This window comes from Danio aesculapii, chromosome 24 (genome assembly GCF_903798145.1).
Source record: "Danio aesculapii chromosome 24, fDanAes4.1, whole genome shotgun sequence".
NCBI lineage: Eukaryota > Metazoa > Chordata > Actinopteri > Cypriniformes > Danionidae > Danio > Danio aesculapii.
The window spans coordinates 19,641,897-19,665,293 of record NC_079458.1 but is presented as its reverse complement, the minus strand read 5'-3'; the positions used below and the strand labels follow the sequence as shown (position 1 = coordinate 19,665,293).

The 23,397-nt window shown below is 35.9% G+C and overlaps 1 protein-coding gene across 1 annotated transcript in view; it reads right to left on the bottom strand.

Annotated features, from left to right (window-relative positions):
* Positions 1–23,397, bottom strand: part of ctnnd2a (catenin (cadherin-associated protein), delta 2a) — a 644,499-nt gene that overhangs the window by 173,962 nt on the left and 447,140 nt on the right. The window contains 1 exon segment of the mRNA XM_056450831.1: positions 13,720–13,903. Within this exon segment, the coding sequence (XP_056306806.1) occupies positions 13,720–13,903 (184 nt within the window).

Sequence of the window (23,397 nt, the reverse complement as noted above, 5' to 3'; positions counted from 1 at the left end):
CTGGAAGCACATGAGCATCTGCAGCAGCTGCACAATTTCCCCTTCCTGCAGTTCAACACGGACCTCCACAGATGCTCAAACACTCAACACAATCACCTGCTGTGAGGAGAGAGCTGCTATGTAATGCCTATGGAACAGCTGATATCCAACAGGTTTCTGATTTAGACAACAAAGCTAGCAAAAATTTTAAAACACATTAATCCTAATGCATTCAACTTGAGTCTAATAAAATATACTGCATATAACAGTCTTAAAGGGCACCTATGGTGAAAAATCTGCTTTTCAAGCTGTTTGGACAGACATATCTGTAGGTATAGTGTATAGACCGTCATATTAGAATGATATAAACACACCCAGTCCTTTTTTTTTCAATTTAACAACATAAAAACTGTGGACCAATTGGAGCAGTTTTCAGACCGATTGCAATTTGATGTAGGAGTGCGGTTCCCCCGCCCACCGAATTGATCGACAGGTGCGTATTAACATGTCCCGGTAGTCACATGTATAATCATATCAACAAGATAAGACGTGCGCAAAGCAACCGAAAATAAAAGGTCTGTTCAGTTTGCTAGGATCATCAATCATCATCAAATGTGATCAAGAGTGAGTTTTACAAGTTTAACATGTTTTAAAACAGAGCATGATTGTTATGAATTACAGGGATTTACTTCAGATTCACTTAATAAGCACAGGTGCGTGTCAGAACAATTATAAGAGAAGACGCTTCAATCCCGGTTTGTGGACATTAAATCAGTTTATTTTGTACATTAACATAACAGATGTTCATACAGCAGTGGATATTAACCTGTATCCCGTCACATTTGCGTGCAAAAAGAGTGCAAAGCTAAACGCGCACGCTGCCTAATTGTGTTCAATAAGTATCTGTGTGTGTGCATGAACTTGTGAACTTGTGAACTTGTAATGACATTGTGTGTGACTCATCGTTGCAACTCCACAACAAATGCATCAAATACTGATTGGTAAAGTCCTTACTGTAGTATTTCTCACAAACGTTACGTGAGATCTTCTGCCTTTATGTCTGTCTGTGTCTGAAGCAGCTGAGGGAGGAGATTAAGGCATGCTGAAAGGCACGTAGAAACGGTGGGCGGGGAGGACTAGCCTTACCGGCGCAGTACAACAAACCACTACCTGATGCTAAAAGGTATAAAATAGAAACTTATAAAAGGTATAATAAAAAATCTGATGGGTGTTTTGAGCTGAAACTTTACAGACACATTCTGGAGACACAAAAGGCTCATATTAAATCTGAAAAAAGGGGTAACCTTGGTGCCTTTTAAAACAGCTGAGTTGTTTCCAGTGATGGGACTAATTAAACTATTAATGATGCTACTAATGGACCAAATTTTTTTAGTAATGAGTAATCAAGCAAAATACTATTTCCCCTGTTACAATGCCATTACAGTTACTGATAATAAATTGCATTGTAAAATAATTCATATGTGCAGTTTTCAGCAGTGTTGGGCCCGTTCCTTTAAAAGAGTAATTAGTTATAGTTCCTAGTTACTTTTCACAAATAGTAACTGAGTTACATACATATAAAAGTAACTAATTACCAGGAAAAGTAACTATTGCGTTACTTTAAAAAATCGAATTTGTCAAATGGCTATAAAATAAATCTAATGCTCCATACATGAATCTACTTTAATGTTGTTGTGGGACAATGTGAGAGATAACAGCAGCATGTCCTTAACTATATACCTAGATATTATTTTGTTTAATTCTGTCTGAGTAATAAGTGTTTGTGGTGGAGAAAAATTCAGTTTTATTTGCTTTGACGTCGTGTATTCGTCTCCTCCTTTGGTAGCAGAGCTTATGTTATCACATGCGTAGCCACAAATTTTGTGGCGGCATGTGACGCAGGTGCTTCATTAGATTAGAATTACTTGTCATTGACGCAGAGAGACTTTTTTCCTCGGCATAAGTTGCACAATACATAAACACTCCTGCCTTTCACCTCAACGAGGGAAAAGTAGTGCTTATGTTTCCAGTTTGCAAACGCTACTTTTGAACTTGTTGGATTTGCCAACGTTCTGACTCCTGGTCTTTGATTGGCAAAAAATGGAAATGTACTCTATCTAAGACAATCATCACATTCTCATCATTGGTTGTTTATGTGTCCAGCCCCATCCCCTAACACACACAAACGCACTCCAGAGAAAGAGAGTTCATGGCTGAGAGAGTGTAGTAATGGTAACAGTGTTGTAACTGGGAAATCAGTAATTCAATTGATTAATTGTTACTGAAAAAGTATTGCTATCAGTAACGCTGTTTATTTATAATGCCGTTATTTCCATTACTGGTTTTCAGTAAGTGAAAATATTTCATAGCTAATGTAATCACTGAATCAGTGTGTCAGCCATGGAAAGATGTCATTTACATTTTATATACATATAGAAATAATGCTCTAAAATAAACTGTAATATTTATACTCTAGTTTTTATTTTCAGACTTATTTGTTGGCCAGCTGTGGTCTGTGCAACATATATTAAACCATCTACAGCATTATGTTTTATTGTTTCTACTACAGAAATTATAATTACTTTTATAAGGATGTAATTCAGTTACTAACCCAGTTATTATTAATGAGAAGTAACTAGAAACTACCCAGCAGGCACAGAACGTTGTAAGACATTAATATTACTGTAGGTTAGATTTAGGTCGAGATGTCGGGTAACCAAAATTCAGTGTCTATAGCCAGCATCTAATGATGACATCAAATGATGTTGATATTTGGTCGATTTTTGGTTGTGTTGGTTTGTGTCATATTGATATCAAATACTGACATTTTTTCATCAGGTATGGCAACCAAAATCCAACGTCTGATATACGTCACAGTGGTAACGTCCACACAACATCAAGCTGTAATTAGACGTTAAGATTTGGTTGATTTTAGGTTATGTTGGAAAGGGACCAATTTGCAACATCGAGCCAACATCTTAAAGCAACATCATATTGATGTTAAATACTGATATTTATTCATCAGGTATGGCAACCAAAATCCAATGTCTGATAGACATCATAGTGGTAAGATCCACACAACTACAAGCTGCAGATGTTGATATTTGGTTGTTTTTAGGTTGCGTTGGAAAGTGACTGAAATCCAACATCGATCTGACAGTGGGTCCAGATGTCAACCCAATTTTCATTTCCACCCAAAATGCAACATCCCCACCACCCACCAATCTGACATCATGTTAACGTACTGTGCCTGCTGGGTATAACTAATTACTTTTCTAAAGTAATGTGCCCAACACTGGTTGTTTCAAACCCTTTGGGTCAAATAGGGACAAACATTTGGACAAATATTTATTTTATTTTTTTATTTTTTTACTTTTTTTAAATACTTAATAATAAGGTTTGCCCAGGTTAAACAATCCATCACTTTTTTGTGTGACTATGACTTAAAGAACTATGACTTAAAGAAAGAAAATACTACTATATACTACTAAATACTAATACTAATAAACTTTGATTTATAATGCAAGCAAAGCATGATTTATAATAATTTTAAATACATCTTATTTAAATACACATTTCAATACATCTTACTTTTGGCAGTGTTTGCATTTGATTTGAATGTACCAATAAAATATTACCTCATAAATGTCAATAGTTTTAGGAAGGACTTTTTTATTTGCACTAAAAAACACAGACTCTTTGCTTGTAAATCACATCACTGGATTTGTTGTATATTTCTGATTGCCAAAAACATGTTTATAGGATTCAACTGCTTGTAAATCACACTATACTGATCTTACTGGATGCTTTCGTTTTACAAATAGTAGTTTGAGTAAAAATAAGCTACAATATCAGTGTTTTTCATTCACACAAAAACGAACCTCTTTGATCTCACTAGTGAAATAGATATAATCCCTCAATCAACGTTTGAAGAAGAAAGCTTTGACCCGGATACGAAAGTAAAAGATGTGTAAAGGAGAAAGAGGCCAGTCGTTCAGGTTGGATTAAGATCCTGCTGACAGCTGGTGATCTGCTGAATCTAAACAGAGCGTGGAGCTGTTTAACTGTGTAAATGGCTGATTCATCCTTCACTGAAGTCAGACAGAGAAAGCTAGAAGGAAAATCCGATGTTGTGATGCCTTTTTGGGGTGTCATGAGGGATTGTGCTTTGTGGCTGAGAAAATCTCTTTCTATTAGATAGATTTTTGGCCCGCGGAGACCCGCAGGTTTCAGAAATTTGATTTCTGCTTGTGGAAGTGATTTACAGCAGCAGTGTGTCAAACTCCCATTGGGACGAGGCTCAATTCCAAAAACACTGCTTCACTGATTTTCAATGGCTTGCTCAAGTGTTCCCACCTCTGAGAGAGAGAGAAAGAAAAAAATCCCTCTCTGACGAACATCATCAATCTGAATTCAAGTATTTAACGCCAGAAATAGGGAGAAATTGACAACACGACTGTCTCTAAAGTGATACCCAGAAGAGACAGCAAGAATGTAAATGTAAATGCCTCACTCAAATAATCCAGAGATTTCCAGGGCATCTGGCATGTTTCAAGCAAAGCATGATGCATATTTTATTTTTAATCTCCAGTTTGCTTACATTTTAAATAAAACATATGACTTCTAAAGGCAGTGCTCATGGCTGATTCAAATAATTAACTCGTCTAACTCAATGAGTCATGTGAGGTGATTCTTCAAAAAAACAGTTAATAAGATTCATATGCTTGGTAAACCACACTATTTTTATTCTTCAGAGTAAAAAACAAACTTAAAAGCTTGTTTGTGATTTGGACAACATAGGTTTCAATGTGTTTTTCATTCATAAAAATGAACCACATTATATGAATCATTTGGTCGTAATTCACACTGTACTGAGAGCCTTTTGTTTCATTGATAAGAAATGGATTTTAAGAGCAATTTGTTTATGATTCAGACATGCTATGTGCTTGCCAAGCTCTAAAAATAGCCACATCATATGAGTCATTTGCACTTGACAGGTGTCACTGCATATTTTTTTTTCAAAATGAACCACATCGTTTGAGTCATTAGTTAGTGAATCTCAACTCAAAAGAGCCATTTGTGTTAGAAATGACAGGCTCAAAAGGCTCAAACTTGCTTTTGAATCACAGTAAACTGGTCTTGCTGTACACTTACTGGCCACTTTATCTTTAATCTCATATCTTTTAACTTTAACCTCATGGCAGCAACTCAATGTATTTAGGCATGTAGAGATGGTCAAGATGATCTGCTGCTGTTCAAACTGAGCATCAGAATAAGGGACGAAAGGTTATTTAAGTGCCGTCAAATGTTTCATGGTTGTTGATGCCAGACAGGCTGGTCTGAGTATTTCAGAAACTGCTGATCTACTCCCAGTTTGGACAATAGATGATTGAAAAAATGTTGCCTGGTCTGATGAGTCTCGATTTCTGTTGCGATATTCGGATGGTAGGGTCAGAATTTGCCATCAACAACATGAAAGCATGGAAAAAAGCTGCCTTGTATCAGTGGTTCAGGCTGGTGATGATGGTGTAATGCTGTGGGGGATATTTTCTTGGCACACTTTGGGGCCATTAGTACCAATTGAACATCGTGTCAACACCACAACCTACCTGAGTATTGTATAGGAGTATTAATAGGAGTATTAATAGGAACACATTCATAACAGTCAGTTGCTCATGAATTACACTACAGTGGTCTTGTGATCTGTTTGATTCACCAAAATTAATCCATTCAAAAGATTCAGTTACTTTTAAATCACACTTGTCGTGCTACAGTATGCTTCTCAGTCACTGAAGAAAGAGTCAGTTGCTTGTGAATTAAAGCATCACCGTGTGTATCTGATTTACTAAAAAGCTAATTTGAAAGATTTATTACTTGTGAATCACACTTAAATGGTCTTGCTATATGTTTTTGATGCGATCCAAGACCCGCAACAAGATGATGTCAAGGTTTCCATAATCCTGGACCAGGATCACTGAAATAACTTATTTGAAAGAGTCATTTGGGTGTGAATTAAAGCATCACTGTGTATATTTAATTTACTAAAAAGCTCACTTGAAAGATTCATTCGCTTGTGAATCACACTTAAATGGTCTTCTTATGTCTAAACTCCAGGCAGTCACCGGGAGCTATGAACACACCTGCCCGGATGAGAGCAGCCAAACGTCAGCCAGTCCATCCCAAATCTGCCCCAAGATCTCACCTCTCTGTAGTTGTTAAATGCGATCTATAATTCATCTTGTGTAGACCTACAGTATATCTAACGAGTAGGTCTTTTGAATATATTAGCCTACTTATTCTCAGGTAACATGTTTTGGCTGAGAGCAAAGATAAGTCAATATACATATTCAGTTACACAACCACACTGATTCGGCATGTTTGACCGATTGCTTGCCTTTATTTATTATATTGTATAAACTTATTGTACTTTATACTTTTATAATTATTTTTGATTATTAAAATGCTTACTGATTATTATATTCAGTGAGACGGCTTTCATCATGCATTTCCTCTGATAAACTTTATTGTGCCAAAGCTACACAGTGAGCCTAATGTTACATATTTCGTCACCTTAGAATTTTAAGGTTCTATCTGACATTTTTGTCAAAATTGAGTTATTGACATATTCTTATTAAATGACAACTTATTTACATTATGGTATGTTTTTTAATAAGTTGTTTACATTTTAAGACTTTTTATTTAAAACTTTGAAGCTCAATATCTCAAAATCATTCAGAACGCAGATAGAACCTTATAATTCCAAGGTGACGATTTTTCAATGAAAATAAAAGGAGGCAGTTATTAAACTCCATTTTGTAATAAATTTACATAGAGTGAAAATGACTGCCATATAAATAGATACATGATGCCTTAACATTTTTGGTGTCTGCTATGTTTAAATTGTTAAGATAAAAATGAAAAAAGACATTGTTTTATGTCATGTTTTCATTTTATTATTAAAATAAAGTGAAACATAGCCAGGGTGAATGATGCTATAAAAGTACATTGCCAATATATTTGAATATATACACAGGAGTTCGTTATAAACTGCGAAGTCTGAACTTACAAGGAAAGTATGCAATCTGAACTTTGTGTAGGCAACTTGATATTGAGAAAAAGCCCCAATTAGGTAGTGTGTATATTGGCCGCCGTTTTCAGATGCCTCTGTTTTTCCTCCATCCACACTGACACAGAGCAGCAGCGCTTTAAAACCAAAATGACCTCTTCAGCAACAACTGTACAACGCAAGCCACAATCTGTTCGATCTTCAATGAGAGATCAACCCTTTTAGGTCATTTACGATGAATCAAAGATGTTTGTGTTTGAAAAAGGGAAGGTACAGCAAAGGTTTTATAAATGCAATTTAATATAAAGTTGTGAAGTACATGTGAATAAAGTCTATTTTTGTATTAAACACTTTGAGGGCAAAAGTCACCTGGTTGCTTGAATATGAGCATGTGACAATATAAAACCGTTTAAATCTTTTTTTTATTCATAAAAAAATGTTTCAGAAAAAAAATGAAAAACAAGATTATTTTGCTTAGCCAATTGACAGATTATTGACAGATTATTGAGCTTGTTTTAAGGAAAAACACTCAATTTTTACATATTATTTCTTGAAACAAGTCAATGTTTTTTTTTTTGCTTGTCTACAAAATGCTTCTTGATTAACGCTTTCACATGTATAATCACACTGATGTGATCAGCCTTGGCTGGTCCCTGAAGCATACGATCACACTGGTGTGATTAAAATATTGAGCGCACGTCATCAACTGCTAAAATTCAAATCTGACAGCACACGCTGAACCACAGCAAAAGGCGCGAATGTTGGCAGCCACGCCTCCGTTTTCAGATGTCTCCGTCTTCCCAATATCTACACTGACACAGAGCAGCGGCATTTTAAAACCAAAACGGCCTCTTATGCAATTACAAAACATTCCATTTTCGCGGTTTGAAAACTCCAGGGTAGTGTGGACAGAAGGCGTAACCGTGGCAAAACTTACACGTTTTAAAACTAAAATGTATAAAAAGCTCATTTGAATGTTTGATTTGCTTGTAAATCACACTAAACTGGCCTTGAACTCTTTTTTTGATTCACTAAAAAGAATCCATTGAGAAGAGTGTAGGATTGGGTTTTAAACCACAGCGGTTCGAACTGTAGTTCTGCCGAATGGGCAGTATTAATAGCTATAAATGTGGGAGAGCGTTGATATTATGTGATTGTATTGTATTGCAATATGGAACAGTTAAGTGTTGATGTTAAATCAAAAGTAATTCACAAATACTTGAAAATGAGATGATTTAATGACAATAACTTGCTATGGTTACAACTCAATTAATTACAAAATAACTGTATAAAATGATCAAATATGAAATGATGAAACATATAATATAAATTGTACCCAGCTAAAATGTAAAATTAAAGTTACCAGAGGTAGAAGGGGAGACACAGGAGGAGGGAGAGAGAGACAAAGAGAGCAGGCCCAGAAGTTAGCCTGATTGCAGTAGAGTCAGAGAAGATAGACTCCAGAGAAGGAGAGGAGGAAAGCAGACCAGGAAAAGACAAGTCAGGAAAAGAAAAGAGCCAGAGCCGCATTTTACCACCTATTTTGTATCTTTCTTGACCATGTGACTAAAGCCCAAATGATGAGACATTCAAACTGACCAATCAACATGTGACTACATCGTAAAACCCCCAAAGTCCACATACCAGTCCCTGATCTTATCAGTATCTGCCTTTGGAGTCAGTATGGACCTTCTTGAGTCAAAAATACATGTTTTGTAATATAAACAAACGCATATAATAATAATTTAGCCTCTTACAAGAGTCAGTAGCATATGAATTACACTACACCCCATTTTCAATGACTTTGATTCACTAAAATGAACTATTGAGATTGTGATTAGATGGAAACGTACTAGATTAGAGTTAAATAATATCAAAATACAAATGTTTAAAACAAATCAAATGCAACTGAATGAAAAATCTGAATGAAGAGCATGCAATGAATTATGCAACGGTGCCTATGTGTGGTCCACAATCACATAAGATAGACATTTTCCTTTGTGAAGCGTGCGCATATCTGACAGACTAATATGCGGAGGATGATAATTGCCTCTCTTACAAGCCTCGCTACAGAAGATGATTTGTTGAAATACAAGACCCTGCCATTCAGTCTGAGGAGTAATTCAGCAGCAGACTTGCTATTTACAGAAAAATGAAAATCAAAGGAATACGATGACTGTTTGTATTTACATGTCAGTGTGTGTTTGCATACAGTGCATCAGCCTCGGTTGGTGCAATGCAGAAATTGCGTAGTGAAAGCTTACGTTTACTGGAAAAGTTCTCAAAGTATGGCTTGCAAAGGTTTCATTCGTTTAAAAAAAACTGAGAAAGCAAACAAAAGCAGCATGCTCGTCTCACTGCGCTGACTTTAAAGTAGTTTAATACTGCACCGTTGCTGTGGATACAAGAAAAAAAGGGCCTTTCGTGAGACTGATACTCAGCCCAAGAGAATCAACAGTTATTTTTCAACTAACTCTTCGCCTATGTATAAATCATAATAAGCTAGCTTTTGCGCAGCACATAAACATCATTATGCATTGCTGCATAAATCATGAATCAGATGCTTTGTGTTGTCTTCCTTTATGCAGAAGACACAGGAACGATATGGTAAATCTTGACTCACTGTGACAAAGCCGTATAGGTTATGATTCAGTTTTACCCAGGGGCGATCGAGAGTTACGAACAGAACAGACGTGGCTGGGGGGAAAATGACTTGTCAGACTAGTTTCTCATTCCATGTGGAACAGGAAGGAGGTGTACAAAAAAAAAATCCAAAGCTCTGTTTTGTTAGCTTCATCAAAGGAAGCATCACTCTCAGTGGTCCAGATATGAAAAAAAGAGTCTGTTCTCTACATCACGCAGCCAGCTGCCATAGAAACAACTGCACAACACATGCCACAATCTGTTCAATCTTCAATGAGAGATCAACACTTTTAGGTCATATACAATTAATCAAATATGTTTGTGTTTGAAAAAGGGAAGGTAGAGCAAAGGTTTTATAAATGCAATCTGAGATAAAGTTGTGATGTACACGTGAATGAAGTCTATTTTTGTATATTTTTGTACACTTTGAGGGCAAAAGTTGCCTGGTTGCTAGAATATGAGCATGTGACAATATAAAACTGTTTAAATCTTTTTTTTTTTATTCATTAAAAAACGTTTTAGAAAAAACTTAAAAACAAGATTATTTTGCTTACCCAATTGACAGATTATTGACACATTGTTTTGCTCGTTTTAAGTAAAAAAATATAAATTTTTTGCATATTATTTCTTAAAACAAGTCAGTGTTTTTTGCTTGTCTACAAAATGCTTCTTGATTGAACCCTTTCATATGTACAATCACACCGGTGTGATCAGTCTTAGATGGTCTCTTAAGTGTACGATCACACCGGTGTGATTAAAACGTTTAGAGCGGACGTCATCAACTGCTAAAATTCAAATCTGACAGCGTGCACTGAGGCACAGCAAGAGGTGCGCAGCGCTTGTCGTAAATCACAATTTATCAGTGCTTTCAAGCAAATAACATTTATTTTATTGCAAAAATTATGCTAGATTGACGCGAGTATCCGCAGGAGTATCTCATCTAGATTTCACCATGCTACAGGAGAGGGATACAGCTGAGGATACTGATGTCAATATAGCATAATATTTGTGACAGTGTACAACAAATAATAATTTTACATTACCATGAGGCTTGGGTTTAGGGTTGAGGTAGGAGAAGACGCTAATAAAATATAATTAACACGTAATTTAATAAATATAAATACTCGTAAACTTTCGATCGCAGGCTCAGCTGTTTCCCTTCTAGAAACAATGTTCTACCAGAGATTTGAGAATCGGAGTATCAGAAATTTCACAATAGAATTAGAACATTTGTCAATATTTACAAAAAAGGGTAAAAATGGATCACGTGATAAACTTGACATGTTGCCATGTGAACTATAAAATGCAATGGATTCTAAGTAAAGTCAACAACAACAACAACAACAAAAAAAACTCATGCAGGAGGGTCAGTTGGAGTATTAAAAACTTAAAAAGGGTTACAAATGTTTCGATATTTGGACTAGAAACAAGACCAAAAACATTCTAAGTAAGAAAAGCATTTTTTTTGCAGTGTAAGCAGCTTGATGACTGTATGAAGGATGGAATCATGGGAGTTGTTGTATTTAACTTCCAAATGGGATTTTGTGTTGACCTTGTCATGGATTTGTCATATATAAAAGTTTTATAAACATTTCATTTTGATCCTTTAAATTCACATTATTTCATTTCAATATGCAATATAACGGCAGAAGCAACAAAGCAACAAAGTACTGAGAAACACCCATACACCCTTGCATTCACACACACACTCAAACACTACAGCCAATTTAGTTTATTAAATTCACCTACAGTATAGGGCATGTCTTTGGGGGAAACCTGTGGGGAAAACCGGAGCACATGGAGGAAACCCACACAAACAAGGGGAGAACATGCAAACTCCACACAAAAATGCCAACTGGTCCAGCTGAGACTTGAACCAGTGAACCTCTTGCTGTGCCACCCTGGTTCAGGTCATGTTATTTGTAAATTTAAACTGACTGGTAACAAATAGCATGTGCTCAAATCAATCACAAAAATACCATTGAGTGTGCTGAAAGTTGTTATTTTATAGCATTACTCTATATATTAGTTCGATGGTCTGTATGAGACAATTGTTGCACATTGCAGTCAGATAGTAAGATAACACAGTAGATTGATATTAGAATATCATACAAAAGCACCCAAACAGCGGTCCATCTGTCTAATAAAACACACACAGCATCTCTTTATAATCCATGCTTGTGTCTCAATTCCTCTCTGCTTTAGAAATGTCAGCACTGATCCTCATTTTATTGCAACACTTGTACCAAAATCCTCATTTGAATTCCCCCTATGTTTTTCGGTTTATGGAGTTATTTTCGGCAAAAGAACCAACAACACATGCTAATAACACTCCACTCATCCTAATGCATCAGACTGCATAATTTTAGCCACGATTATGACTCGCCGACAGGTTTTGAGAAATCGCCAACAAATGCCTGAAATCACAGGTAAATCGGTGCTTGTTCACGTGAGTAACAATCACACAGTGTGAACTATCAAAGACTTGATCTGAGAGAATCGCAGATGAGTCGCTAACACCTGTGAGATATTTGGCATTTTAAATATCTGGACCTGTCTGCAATTCAAAACCATGCCGTGTGAAATGTGAAAATAACATCGCCGATTACCAGAAGCCAATGAAAGTACAGCATCCAGTAGTATGGTTATCTACAGGTCAGTGGGAGGTTGAGGTAGAAGTTAAAAGCACTTATTTTTGGTGTATTTTGACCCAAAAAATGGAGGAAAAACTAGTGGGAATTTGGCAGAAGCATCTGTTTGACATGTCGTCTGACCAATACCACAACCTGGTCGTCAAGGAAAAAAGTTGAGGAGAAATTGCTAATTCCCTTCAAAGGTCAGGTGAGCAAAATAAGTACGTTCTACCCCACTAAAGGCTTCTTTCTCATTATGTAGTTAATAACAAAAGATATACTACGTGACTATGCAGTCTGAACTTGGCATAAGAAAACTTTAAGCTGAAGCTCAAACGTTGTCTTAATAAATTGTCATTTTGAAAACAATAGTGATAGGGTGCTGGTTTTGATTCCTTTACAATAACACTACAACTAACACCAATGCATTTTAGGGGAACATTGTCTTTGTTTACATGGACATCAGAAATCTAATTATTTGCCTTAATTTGCATTTTGAATGTTCCTTTCATGTTTCCATTTTACATGTTATAGTACATAGTTCGATTAACGTCACCATTTGATGCTAGTTTCACACAACAACATTTAATGTTCGTCATTTTGGGAATTTCGTTTTTTAATTTTGCGACAAGTTCAACTCCAGTTTATAACTCACACTATGCATGCAAACAGACAACGCCGAATACAAATTCTCAGGCAACAGGCCACCTCTGCAATTTCATTCACTAACTTTTCATTCATGTCCCCAAGGCAAACTTGGAGTTACTGGATAAGAGTACGCAGTAAGGACTGGAGGGAGTATTCTTAGCATAGTCATGGTTTCCTGCTTGCATCAAAAATGTGCTATCTTGTTTTGAAGCCATTCTCATTTCTTACTGCGGTGTGTGCATCTTGTCGCAAAATTAGCGAAAAAACAGTAATAGTTTGATTAAGGTGTTTACATACCTGTGCTGAACTTCAATAATGCGACTAAAAAAGGAATACTCCACATGTCCTAATCTGATATATGTTTATATCGATTATGACTGCATTCAGATTAAAGGGTATTGAGTATTGTCTTATTCATATTAAAATCTGAGTATTGGTGTCCATGCAAACATACTGAGTGAGAGGTAACAAAAGACACAATCTGTCAGGGGTGTCACAAAAATGTACAATTTCTATCAATTTAAACATTATTGGAAACCTTTGGGGTACAATTTAAGTACGCATGTCAGTATATCTATAATTCCCCTTGTGTTTCTTCCCTAATTTAATGTATTGTGTTCATTTACTGTAGATTAGAACATTTACAATGATCACAGATATGCAAACGATACGTAAAAATGCACAAAAATAAAGCAGGAAGTTCTCCTTCTGTCAAGTGGCCGCTATAATAAAAAGCACACGCATACTCACCTCAGGCAGCCGGTGGCATTGCGGAGTACTTGGGAGGTGTGCATTTGCAGCTTGCGGTCCTCCTGATGTGGGGACACATCCCAGGTGGAATGGGGTATAATCACGGTGTTGGTCAAGACAGCTAGAGCGTCCTGAATTATAGGCATCTTCAGAGCATCACATGAGGACAGGTTCCACAACACACCTGCAAAAGAAAACAGATGAAACTTTTAGCATAGCAAATATTAGGTTTGTAATAAATTTGTGTTCTGCCAGGTCTTCCATGGCTCCCTGTGAATGTATACTTTATTTCTCAAATACTGCAGTTGAAGCTGAGGATTGGAAAAAGGTTGGTTTGTGTTGTTGATGTAGTAAAAATACATGCCATGTTACTGTTCGTATCACTGGGTGTCTCTAAAATTGCCACATATACTTTCATTTACTATTCCCTACAATGGTCTGCTAATATAGTTCATATAAAAAAGTAAATTCGAACATTGAGTGCAACAAAAGTGAAACCCTTTTGTTTGTGCTTTGCTTTGTTTGGTCAGACCCTGATAGTCTACTGTGAAAAAGAATTTTGATTTGTGTCATGCATACGAATGTTAATTTCAAGAATTTACACTTAGCTCATGATTTATACATAGCTTGTTTGGCGTGCTCTCCCTGGAGAGAGCCCTGAGCTCAAGGGATCCTCGGGCCCAGGGCTCCCTCCCTTTCGCAGGGCGAGGGGAGATTGAGCTCAGGTCGATTTCAAAACTCCCCTGCTGCTGAGGCCAAGGTGAACTTCCTGAGAGTAAGACATTTAGAAAAAGATTTAGGCTTATTTTGTCTATAATATAGAGCATATTTGGACGGTGTGAGGAAACCGGGGAACCCAAGGAAAACTCACAGGGACACGGGGAGAAAATGCAAACTCCGCACAGAAATACCTGATGGCCCAACGAGGACCGGGTGCCATTGTTATTCTTGCTGTTAGGCAACAGAGCTAGTCACTGGGCCACTGTGCCAAACATTCTGGATAAAGGTGGCACTATATATATAGTGACTGGGGATTCTTTGATTGGAGGATCGTGATTAGCTAATGTGGGCCAGCTGGGTCAATCATAAGCACGTTCTCCTATCGAAATTAGTTTAATACTAAACTTCATTTATAAAATAAATAATAATTTTATTTAGAAACATACACTGATAAGATTCTGCTGTCGATGACAATCTTGTGGTGAAATGCGAAAATTTATTTGCTACACAAACTCATGTACAAGCCACTCAGTGTACATCGGCTGTACAATAGTTATTGTGGTGCATTGTTAGACTGATTGAGTGCACTTCAGAAATCTCTCTATATTTTTGGACACGATTACAAATGGCTTCTGCTCCCTCAATCTCATAAATGAAGAGTTTAGAGAGACCAGATCTTTAAATGAACTGTTGCAGACACTGAGGAAAGATGAGATGTGACATACAATGTATATTACAACAAAATGAAAGTGTTTTTAGACTTTGAATGAATGTAAATCAATCATTCAAAATAACATAATAGGGCTGCTTTAACTTGCTTTGAGCTAAAATAACAGTCTTCTCTCCACAACATTGCTATCTCCATTGAAGATGTTGCTGTATCTTAATTAAGATAGAAATATACACAGATCAAACAGTGTTTACAAATGAAAACAGTTCAAAATGATGTAAACAAATTTGTTGGTGTATTTTGATGTAAGAGAACATTTGAGTATTACTTTTTTTCTCAGCAGAATGCATTATTATGGACTCATATGTTGGGTAGAAGCAATGGCTTAAAGTCAAAATTTTTACAATTTTGCCTACCCAATTCACCTATAACACATGTTTTTGGACTTGTGGGGGGAAACCGGAGCACCTGGAGAAAATCCTTGCGAACACAGAGAAAACATGCAAACTCCACACAGAAATGCGAACTGACATAGCCGGGGCTCGAACCAGCGACCTTCTTGCTTTGAGGCGATTGTGCTACGCACTGCGCCACCATGCTACCCTAATTCAGTATTTCTTTCTTTTAATATTCATTACAGATTATACACATAATAATGAGTTGGTCACTTTCACATTTTTCTTTCCGTTTAAATTATTTTGCGTCATTAGTTACTAGTTTGAAGTGCACACTTTCTAGTTCTTATTTGACAGGATTCATTGATATTTATTTCTTTGAGTTGAAATTATCGGTGGGGTCCGCGATCAGTTTTGTGTGGCTCAGTGCTCCAGAGACTGCGTTCTGACCAGTTGCAATATAGACCAGCAGGCAATATTTGCAGACACTTAGCTCTGCCTGATCATACCATAATGCAAATTGTCTGAGGCGGTGTTAGAATGTTTGTTTCTTTCTTGATTTTTTTATTATTAGTATCTGAATTGCTTTGTTTTTGTTTATATATTGGTTAATTATTTTAAGTGTGTTATTCAAATACTTTTTCTGACTGAATTGTATTGGTTTGTGATGTTTAGTTTTCTAGTTTCTAGTCCTCCATTTTTGTGTATATAAGTTATCTTTTGCGTGTTTGAAGAGAGGTCTGTCTTTCTGTTTGTTTGTTTGTTTGTTTGTTTATTTGGTTCTGTTAAGTTGATTTATTTAAGTTCAGATCTGACTTGATTTTGGTCTATGTTGTAACTTTGTTTAATAAATTAATTTATTTAACTTTTGTTGTAATAAATCAATTTTCCTTTTGAAATCCTGTGCTTGTTGCCCTTGAGTGCTTGGTCCCTCACACCAACCTTCAATTAATTCATAAGCTTTATGATTTTTTTTGAGGAATGATGGTAACCAGAGAGTAGGAAAAAAATACAATAGAAGTCAATGGCTATCGGTTTCGGTAATGCTTTATTTTGATGGTCCATTTGAGTATTGGTAGACTGCTTAATGTGTTGATACTGCTGCTAAACAGAGATTTAACTCACTATAAGAAACTTTGCAAGTACAGTACATGTCAACTTAACTAACCCTAACCAACCCTGACTCCAACCTGACAGTCTACTTATAATCTAATGAGAATTAGTTGGCATGTAGATGCAATGTAACTTAAATTCAACAAGCAGACCATCAAAATAAAGTGTGACCCCAGTTTCCAACATTCTTCAAAATATACTATTCTGTTCAACAGAACAAAGAAACTATACATTTAAGTACTTCGTAATATTTATGTACATACTACATGTACATGAAGAAACAAAGTCATCTACATCTTGGATGACCAGAGGGTGAGTAAATTTTCACTAAATCTAAAGTGGACATATTTTGCACTATAGACTGCACTAGAAAAAAAATGCGCAGTTTTCTATCATTACTCTTTCAAAGAAGTAAAAATTTCATATAACATTTTCAATTCTGTGCTTGAGTTAGCCTGAGACAGGTTTTGACAACGTTTCATGGACCCAAAGAGATGTAGAATTGAACATCGGAGGAAAAAACCCCATAATTTGCCAAGCTATGAAGCCTGTGGTCTCACATTACAATGGTGGTCTAACAGCATTTTTACCAAACTCCTTCACAGCTCCAGTGCCAAGATGAGTATGCGATACACATAAAACGACTGCAATATATAGATCAAATAGTGCAACAAACAGAATTTCTACATATAACATCCCTATTATCATCACCAGCGCAGCCATTAGAGATTTTCCAAAGCCATTCTTGCAGAACCATCATACTTGCCTGAGACAGTAATTTGATAAACAAACACAAATGATGGAGAAGAAGCCATTAGCATTTTAATTTTTGTTTAGGAATAGATAATGACAGCGAAAGAGACAATGAAAATGTTTGTTCGGTCAAGACCTTTTCTTCTCCAGCATATGCATGGCTTCATAATATATGCAGTTTGATGGTAGCTACAGTACGTTGAAGGATCTGAAAGCTAGAGATACTGTATATTTGCATAAACTTGTGTGGGATGTCTGTGCTTTTTGCTCCTAAACTAGCAGAGATCAGTGCACTGATGGTGGGCATAAAGGTCACGTGACTAAACAGCCTCTCCTTGTAAGAAAGCCGCTAATTTTCATGTTTTTGACAAGAAATGATGCACCTAATTAGAATTTCAAACATGCTAATTACTGCGTCTCTTCCTCCAGACCCCAAAGACAAAACTTGACAGTCTTCTACAGAGCTGACTGACTATCTACAAGACTAAAGGCTTCGTTGGTTTGTAATTAAAGCAAAACTTATGAAATTCGCAAGACTTGCATAGACAGTGCTGATGTCACACTGAAAAGGTCATGTAATGCATTGTGGGAAATGGTAATTTTGCAATGCCTAGTTCATTGCACATGCATCCGTTTTCAACACTGATTATAATAATATCTGTGAAAGTCTGTTTCTGTCACTGCATGTTATGTGGGTCTGTGTTATTATTTTTTTTGGTTTGTTTTGGTATGGTTGTGTGCTTTCTGTGCATGTCTGAGTTTAAGGTGGAGTTTGTGAAAGGCTTGTCCGTATTGGATGACGCCAGTGAAGTCATTGGGATTTCCCGTATATAAGACTCTCTTACTCACTTTCACGCTGTCTGGCTGGCAGTGCTCCGCGCTTGCCAGGATTGCTCCGCATAGCGCACTTTTTATTGCTATGTTTTTGTTGATCCTGTATTCGTAATATGTTAATTATTTTGCCTCATTTGTTTATTTTGATACTTTGTTTATTTTTGTAGCAGGTAGTGAATATTAATTTTCATAGTCACATTTTTGTTATTTATCTAGTTCAGCAAAGGAAAACAGTGGCCCGGATAACTCACCTGTTTTTATTCTTTTTCACAGCAGCTAGGTAAGACATCTCCTGGAAGATCATAGTCAGGGAACTGTTTTGTTTAGCTGCCCTACCTGTCTACTGTTATTTGTTATTATTTTCTTGCCTTTTTTTGCAAGGTTGATTTAAGGAGATTAGAAATATATTGACAGTGATGCCAATCTGCCATATTCAAGCGTCTGTGTCTTTCATATGTTCGGCTCAAATCCTAATTTCATTAATAGAGACAGTTTTGGATTTAGGGCCGTAACACTGCATTTAAAAAAATAATACCAGCAGACTTTTATGTCAGAATGGCAACTGTGAGAAACACAGAATTGCACTCCAAAATCTGACAAAAACAGAGAAAGTGTTAAGATACCGGTTGACTTTTTTTTTCGTAAATCTGCCACAATTTATTTTAATGCAAGTGTATGGAGTGTCTCATAATTCTGAATTAGCTTTCTTTGGTTAATTTTTCTCAGCAATGAAATCTGTTATTTGTCACAAACTCACGATTATATGCTCTTTTACAATTCTAAAATATCTGTTTCTTTGGAGTATTTCTATTGGAGTAATTAGGGTATCGGACAATATGATTCCTTTTCCTGCAATTCTTAGGCCCAATGCCAATTCTATTTTTCTTTACCCCTACTCCTTTCCCTTGGCCCTTGAAAAAGAAGAGCATTAAATTTTACCCCTAAGAAATGAGACAGCACTACAATACCTGTACACGTCATGGTACACGCCATCGACGATGGTGACTGCTGTAGTGATTCCAGTTGTGTTATTTTTTGGTATTTATCTTCAGGAAATCACAGAAGGCAACGATATCATGTTATCATAACGATATAATGTGGCAATAAAGCTCATAACTATACAGTGCATTTACACCATGGCCTTAGTTATCTATGTAAACACACGAAAACAACATTAAGATTATACCAGACACTGTAAAAAGCTAATTTCCAGCCACTAGACATTTCTGACAGGGTATTCGAGTGTTAGATGTGAAAGTAGGTTGTGGGACTGCTTTACAAGAGTTTATTACTATGGATTATAGATCATGAAATTTAGCAGGTTTTATTTTAGCAGATTTTTTAAAAGCATTACAGTAAAGCATGAACATCATTATGAATGTATTAAAACATGATTGTTTGTTGTAAAAATGTCCAAACCCATTTTTGGACTGTGTTATTCCCCCACAGTCCAAAAACATATGGTATAGGTAAAGTGACTAAGCTACATTGGCCATAGTGTATGTGTGTGAAAGAATGTGTATGGAGGTTTCCCAGTGTTGGGTTACGGTTGGAAGGGCATCCGCTGTGTAAAACATATGCTGGATAAGTTGGTGGTTTATTCTGCTGTGGTGACCCCTGATGAATAAAGGGACTAAGCCGAAGAAAAATGAATGAATAAATTCAGCTCTGGTAAACATAACGCAAGACTTCTTTCAAAAACAAACAATAAAATCTAACCACTCCAGATTTTTGAAATTTTTGAGAGAAATATCAGCATACTAAACACAGTTCACTCACTGTGCAGCACATACTGTCTTTTAACATCAGGTATTATACCTCTCTGCATAGCTTTGAAGTTCTTTAATACAGTGATTACGAAATTCCAGACCAAATATAACATCAATCCCTTAGATATCAAAGGGCATTTTTGAAGTTGCAGCAAGAAGGTGTTCTTCCTAAGGTTGTGGGAGGTCGATTTCAAGCAGTCAAATCTAAAACATCCTGCAAATGAGAAACAGCCAATTTAGCCAAGCGTGCAGCTAATCAGCCGATCGTGATCTCATCAATATCTCACCTGAGAGAGGCCCTAATTTATCCTGACAGACGCTACATCTCCAATTTCATCCTAAAAAACTCCAGAACATTCTCTCAGCCAGCAGCACACAGACAAATGCATTTCAGACCACTTTCCATGCGACTACAAAACAAAGCAAATACAATCAATTATGTTTTAAACAGAAAACAATGTACTAGCTCTAAAGGAAGCATGCTTTTAGCATACTCCTGTTTTATTAGCTACACTTTACATTCTCTCCGCAGATGCATAACTAACACAACTCTCTCTGAACCTAGAAGCATTACCACATTTGATGAAATATTTTATAAACATTCAAGGTAATGATTGAGGACTTGCTCAAATTCTACAAAGCTTTGTAAATTCTGAGAATGTACGTTCGATTTATTCATTCATTTAGCAGATGCTTTTAGACAAAGCGATTTAATAGGCACAACTATTCACAGAATTTCAAGAGGTTTAACAAAGGACATCACTGAGATTTAATGAAGTGATTTTTTGCTAACAGCTGTTCACTGACCTTGGTTCTGGAGATATATATATATATATATCTTGCGGGGTTGGGGGGGGGGGGGGGGGTTGACCCCCTAATTAATGCTTGATCCCCCACTGAAGGACATAAAAAAAAGATGTATGGGGAGGTCAGCCCTTTAATAGAGAGAAATAGTTTTCTCTGATCTGTATCTTAAATATTAATATTACTAATAAAAATAATATATATCACAAACATACATTTGACCACCCGTTCATACCATTATATGGCTTCATGCATAATTGTGCCAGTCTTTGCAAGAATCATTCAACAGTGTCTAAACCAGCAGATCTAAAGCAGTGATGGATATCGTAATTGGTCACAAGACAGTTTTCTTGTAATGAAGGTGTTCATATTTACTTATAGCCTAAAAGTAAAGTCAAATTAGATGCATAGTTTGAATAGTGTGAGCTATTAACCTCTGAAATAATCAGGTTACTGTATGTCAGAATACATTTAATATCCCTCAAAACACTGAAAACTTAAATATGTCTTATTTATAAATTTGATGTCATTTAAATAAATAGATAAATTTAATTCACTGTAAACTTAACAAACAAGTCGACCCCCTGCTGATCACCAATGTATAATTCGCACCCTGATAATACTCATAGTCAAAATACTTGTAATCATTTGGGAAATATTTGCAAAATAAAAAAAATAATAAAATAAAAAGATGGCTAATGATTCTTCATCTAATTCTTCAAACTTCTACAGTATGTCATATTTACCATATAATGGGATTTCATTAGAAATATGAAAAACTGAAAAAATGCCAACAGCTCTGAGATGAATCACAAGTTGATTTGATGCATGAAGTTCATAAACAACTTTCGTGAAGGACAAGTGGTAGAAAAATATGATCTTGAATACAAACATATTCTTTTATAGTGGCATACATTAGTTTTATTGCAAGACAACTTTTTAAAGCTAAAATTATGACTGAAAAAAATGGAGAGATTACAGATTCAATGAGGTTTATCATTTAAGATGCTTTTTTTTTTCAAAAACACAACAGTTATTGACATTTAGTACATAAAAAATAATACAAATAAATAAACAAAAAGTTTAAAGTAAGTTTAAATAAATCAAAATAAAATAAAATAAAATAAAATAAAATAAAATAAAATAAAATAAAATAAAATAAAATAAAATAAAATAAAATAAAATAAAATAAAATAAAATAAAATAAGTCAGGATTCTGCCACTTTGGTCTTGTTAATTCTTGTTTTGGAGTCCAAACACTAGTCCTTTCATGTTTTGTATGTTGTGCTTGGCTCGAGTTTTCTCAGGTCAAGGTCACTAATTTTTTGTCATTGTGTCTTTGTTTGTGTGTTTTGATGATGTTTTCCCCCTCAGGGTAGTTTTTGTTTCTTTTTGTTTTGTTTTTTTTACAATTAATAAATACCTACTAGTTCCTGCACTTGAGTCCTCGTCCTTTCCTTTACTCGAGCGTGACAAAAAAAAAATTAATAATAAAATAAAATAAAATAAAATAAAATAAAAAAGCTCATGTTTATGGATTCATTCATTCTCTTTTCATTCATTCATTTCATTCATTCATTCATTTTCTTTTCAGCTTAGTGCCTTTATTAATCTGGGGTCGCCACAGCGACATGAACCGCCAACTTATCCAGCATATGTTTTATGCAGCGGATGCCCTTCCTGCTGCAACCCATTTCTTGGAAAATGGTTATGAATTGAGAGTGAAATTGATTTTTTGTATATAATTAAGTATTTCAAATGAAACAACTTTAGGATACCAGATTCAAAACCAGCGAGAGAGATAACAAGAGTGATTTAAACAACAAGTTTGTCTAAATCTCACCTCCTGCTGCACTTAATGAAAAACCTTGCTGCCATTCTGCTATTTTCTGTAATGTGAAGAGTTTCTTGCTAAAAGCCACTCAGTGTCACTCAGTGCTACGAACAAAATTATCAGATGTCAGAATAGAGGACAAGCTCTAAAAACAGCAAAGACCACAAATCACACAACACGTAAGTGACCAATCAGAATCAAGTCAACCTTCAACATCAATCCCACTGCCCATCATTTTTACAAAGCGCATGCAAAATGAGTCAGACCAAACTTCTATTCTTCCCATTTACTTATTTGCACTCCTCCAATCTTTCTGTGCCCCATTTTCTCTCTCTCCCTCTCCCTTTCTTTCTATCATTCCATAAGAAACTACGCACTTTCATGACTCACTATGAAGAGGTGGCAGCTGAATAGTTGATGACGCTGACCTTGACAGTGTACACACACTTAGAAACACACTTAGACACACACACACTCTTGTTTTGGGGGCATATGAGGACAATTAATTTAATGTATTGCACTTTTTATATTGTATATTGGAATTCTGTGACAAATTTTGAAGGTGAAATGACTGTTAAGTGTGATTTTTGCTATTTTGAATCAGGAGGACGCAGGACATGTCCTCGTAAACCACATCAACATTGGAATACCTCGGTTATACCCATGTGAAAATACAAATTTGTCCTTGTCAACCAACAAAACCAGTACACACACACAAATGCGCATGTTTGTAAATTGCGGGGACATTCCATGAGCCTAATGGCTTCTAAGTAGAGCAAGCAGGAC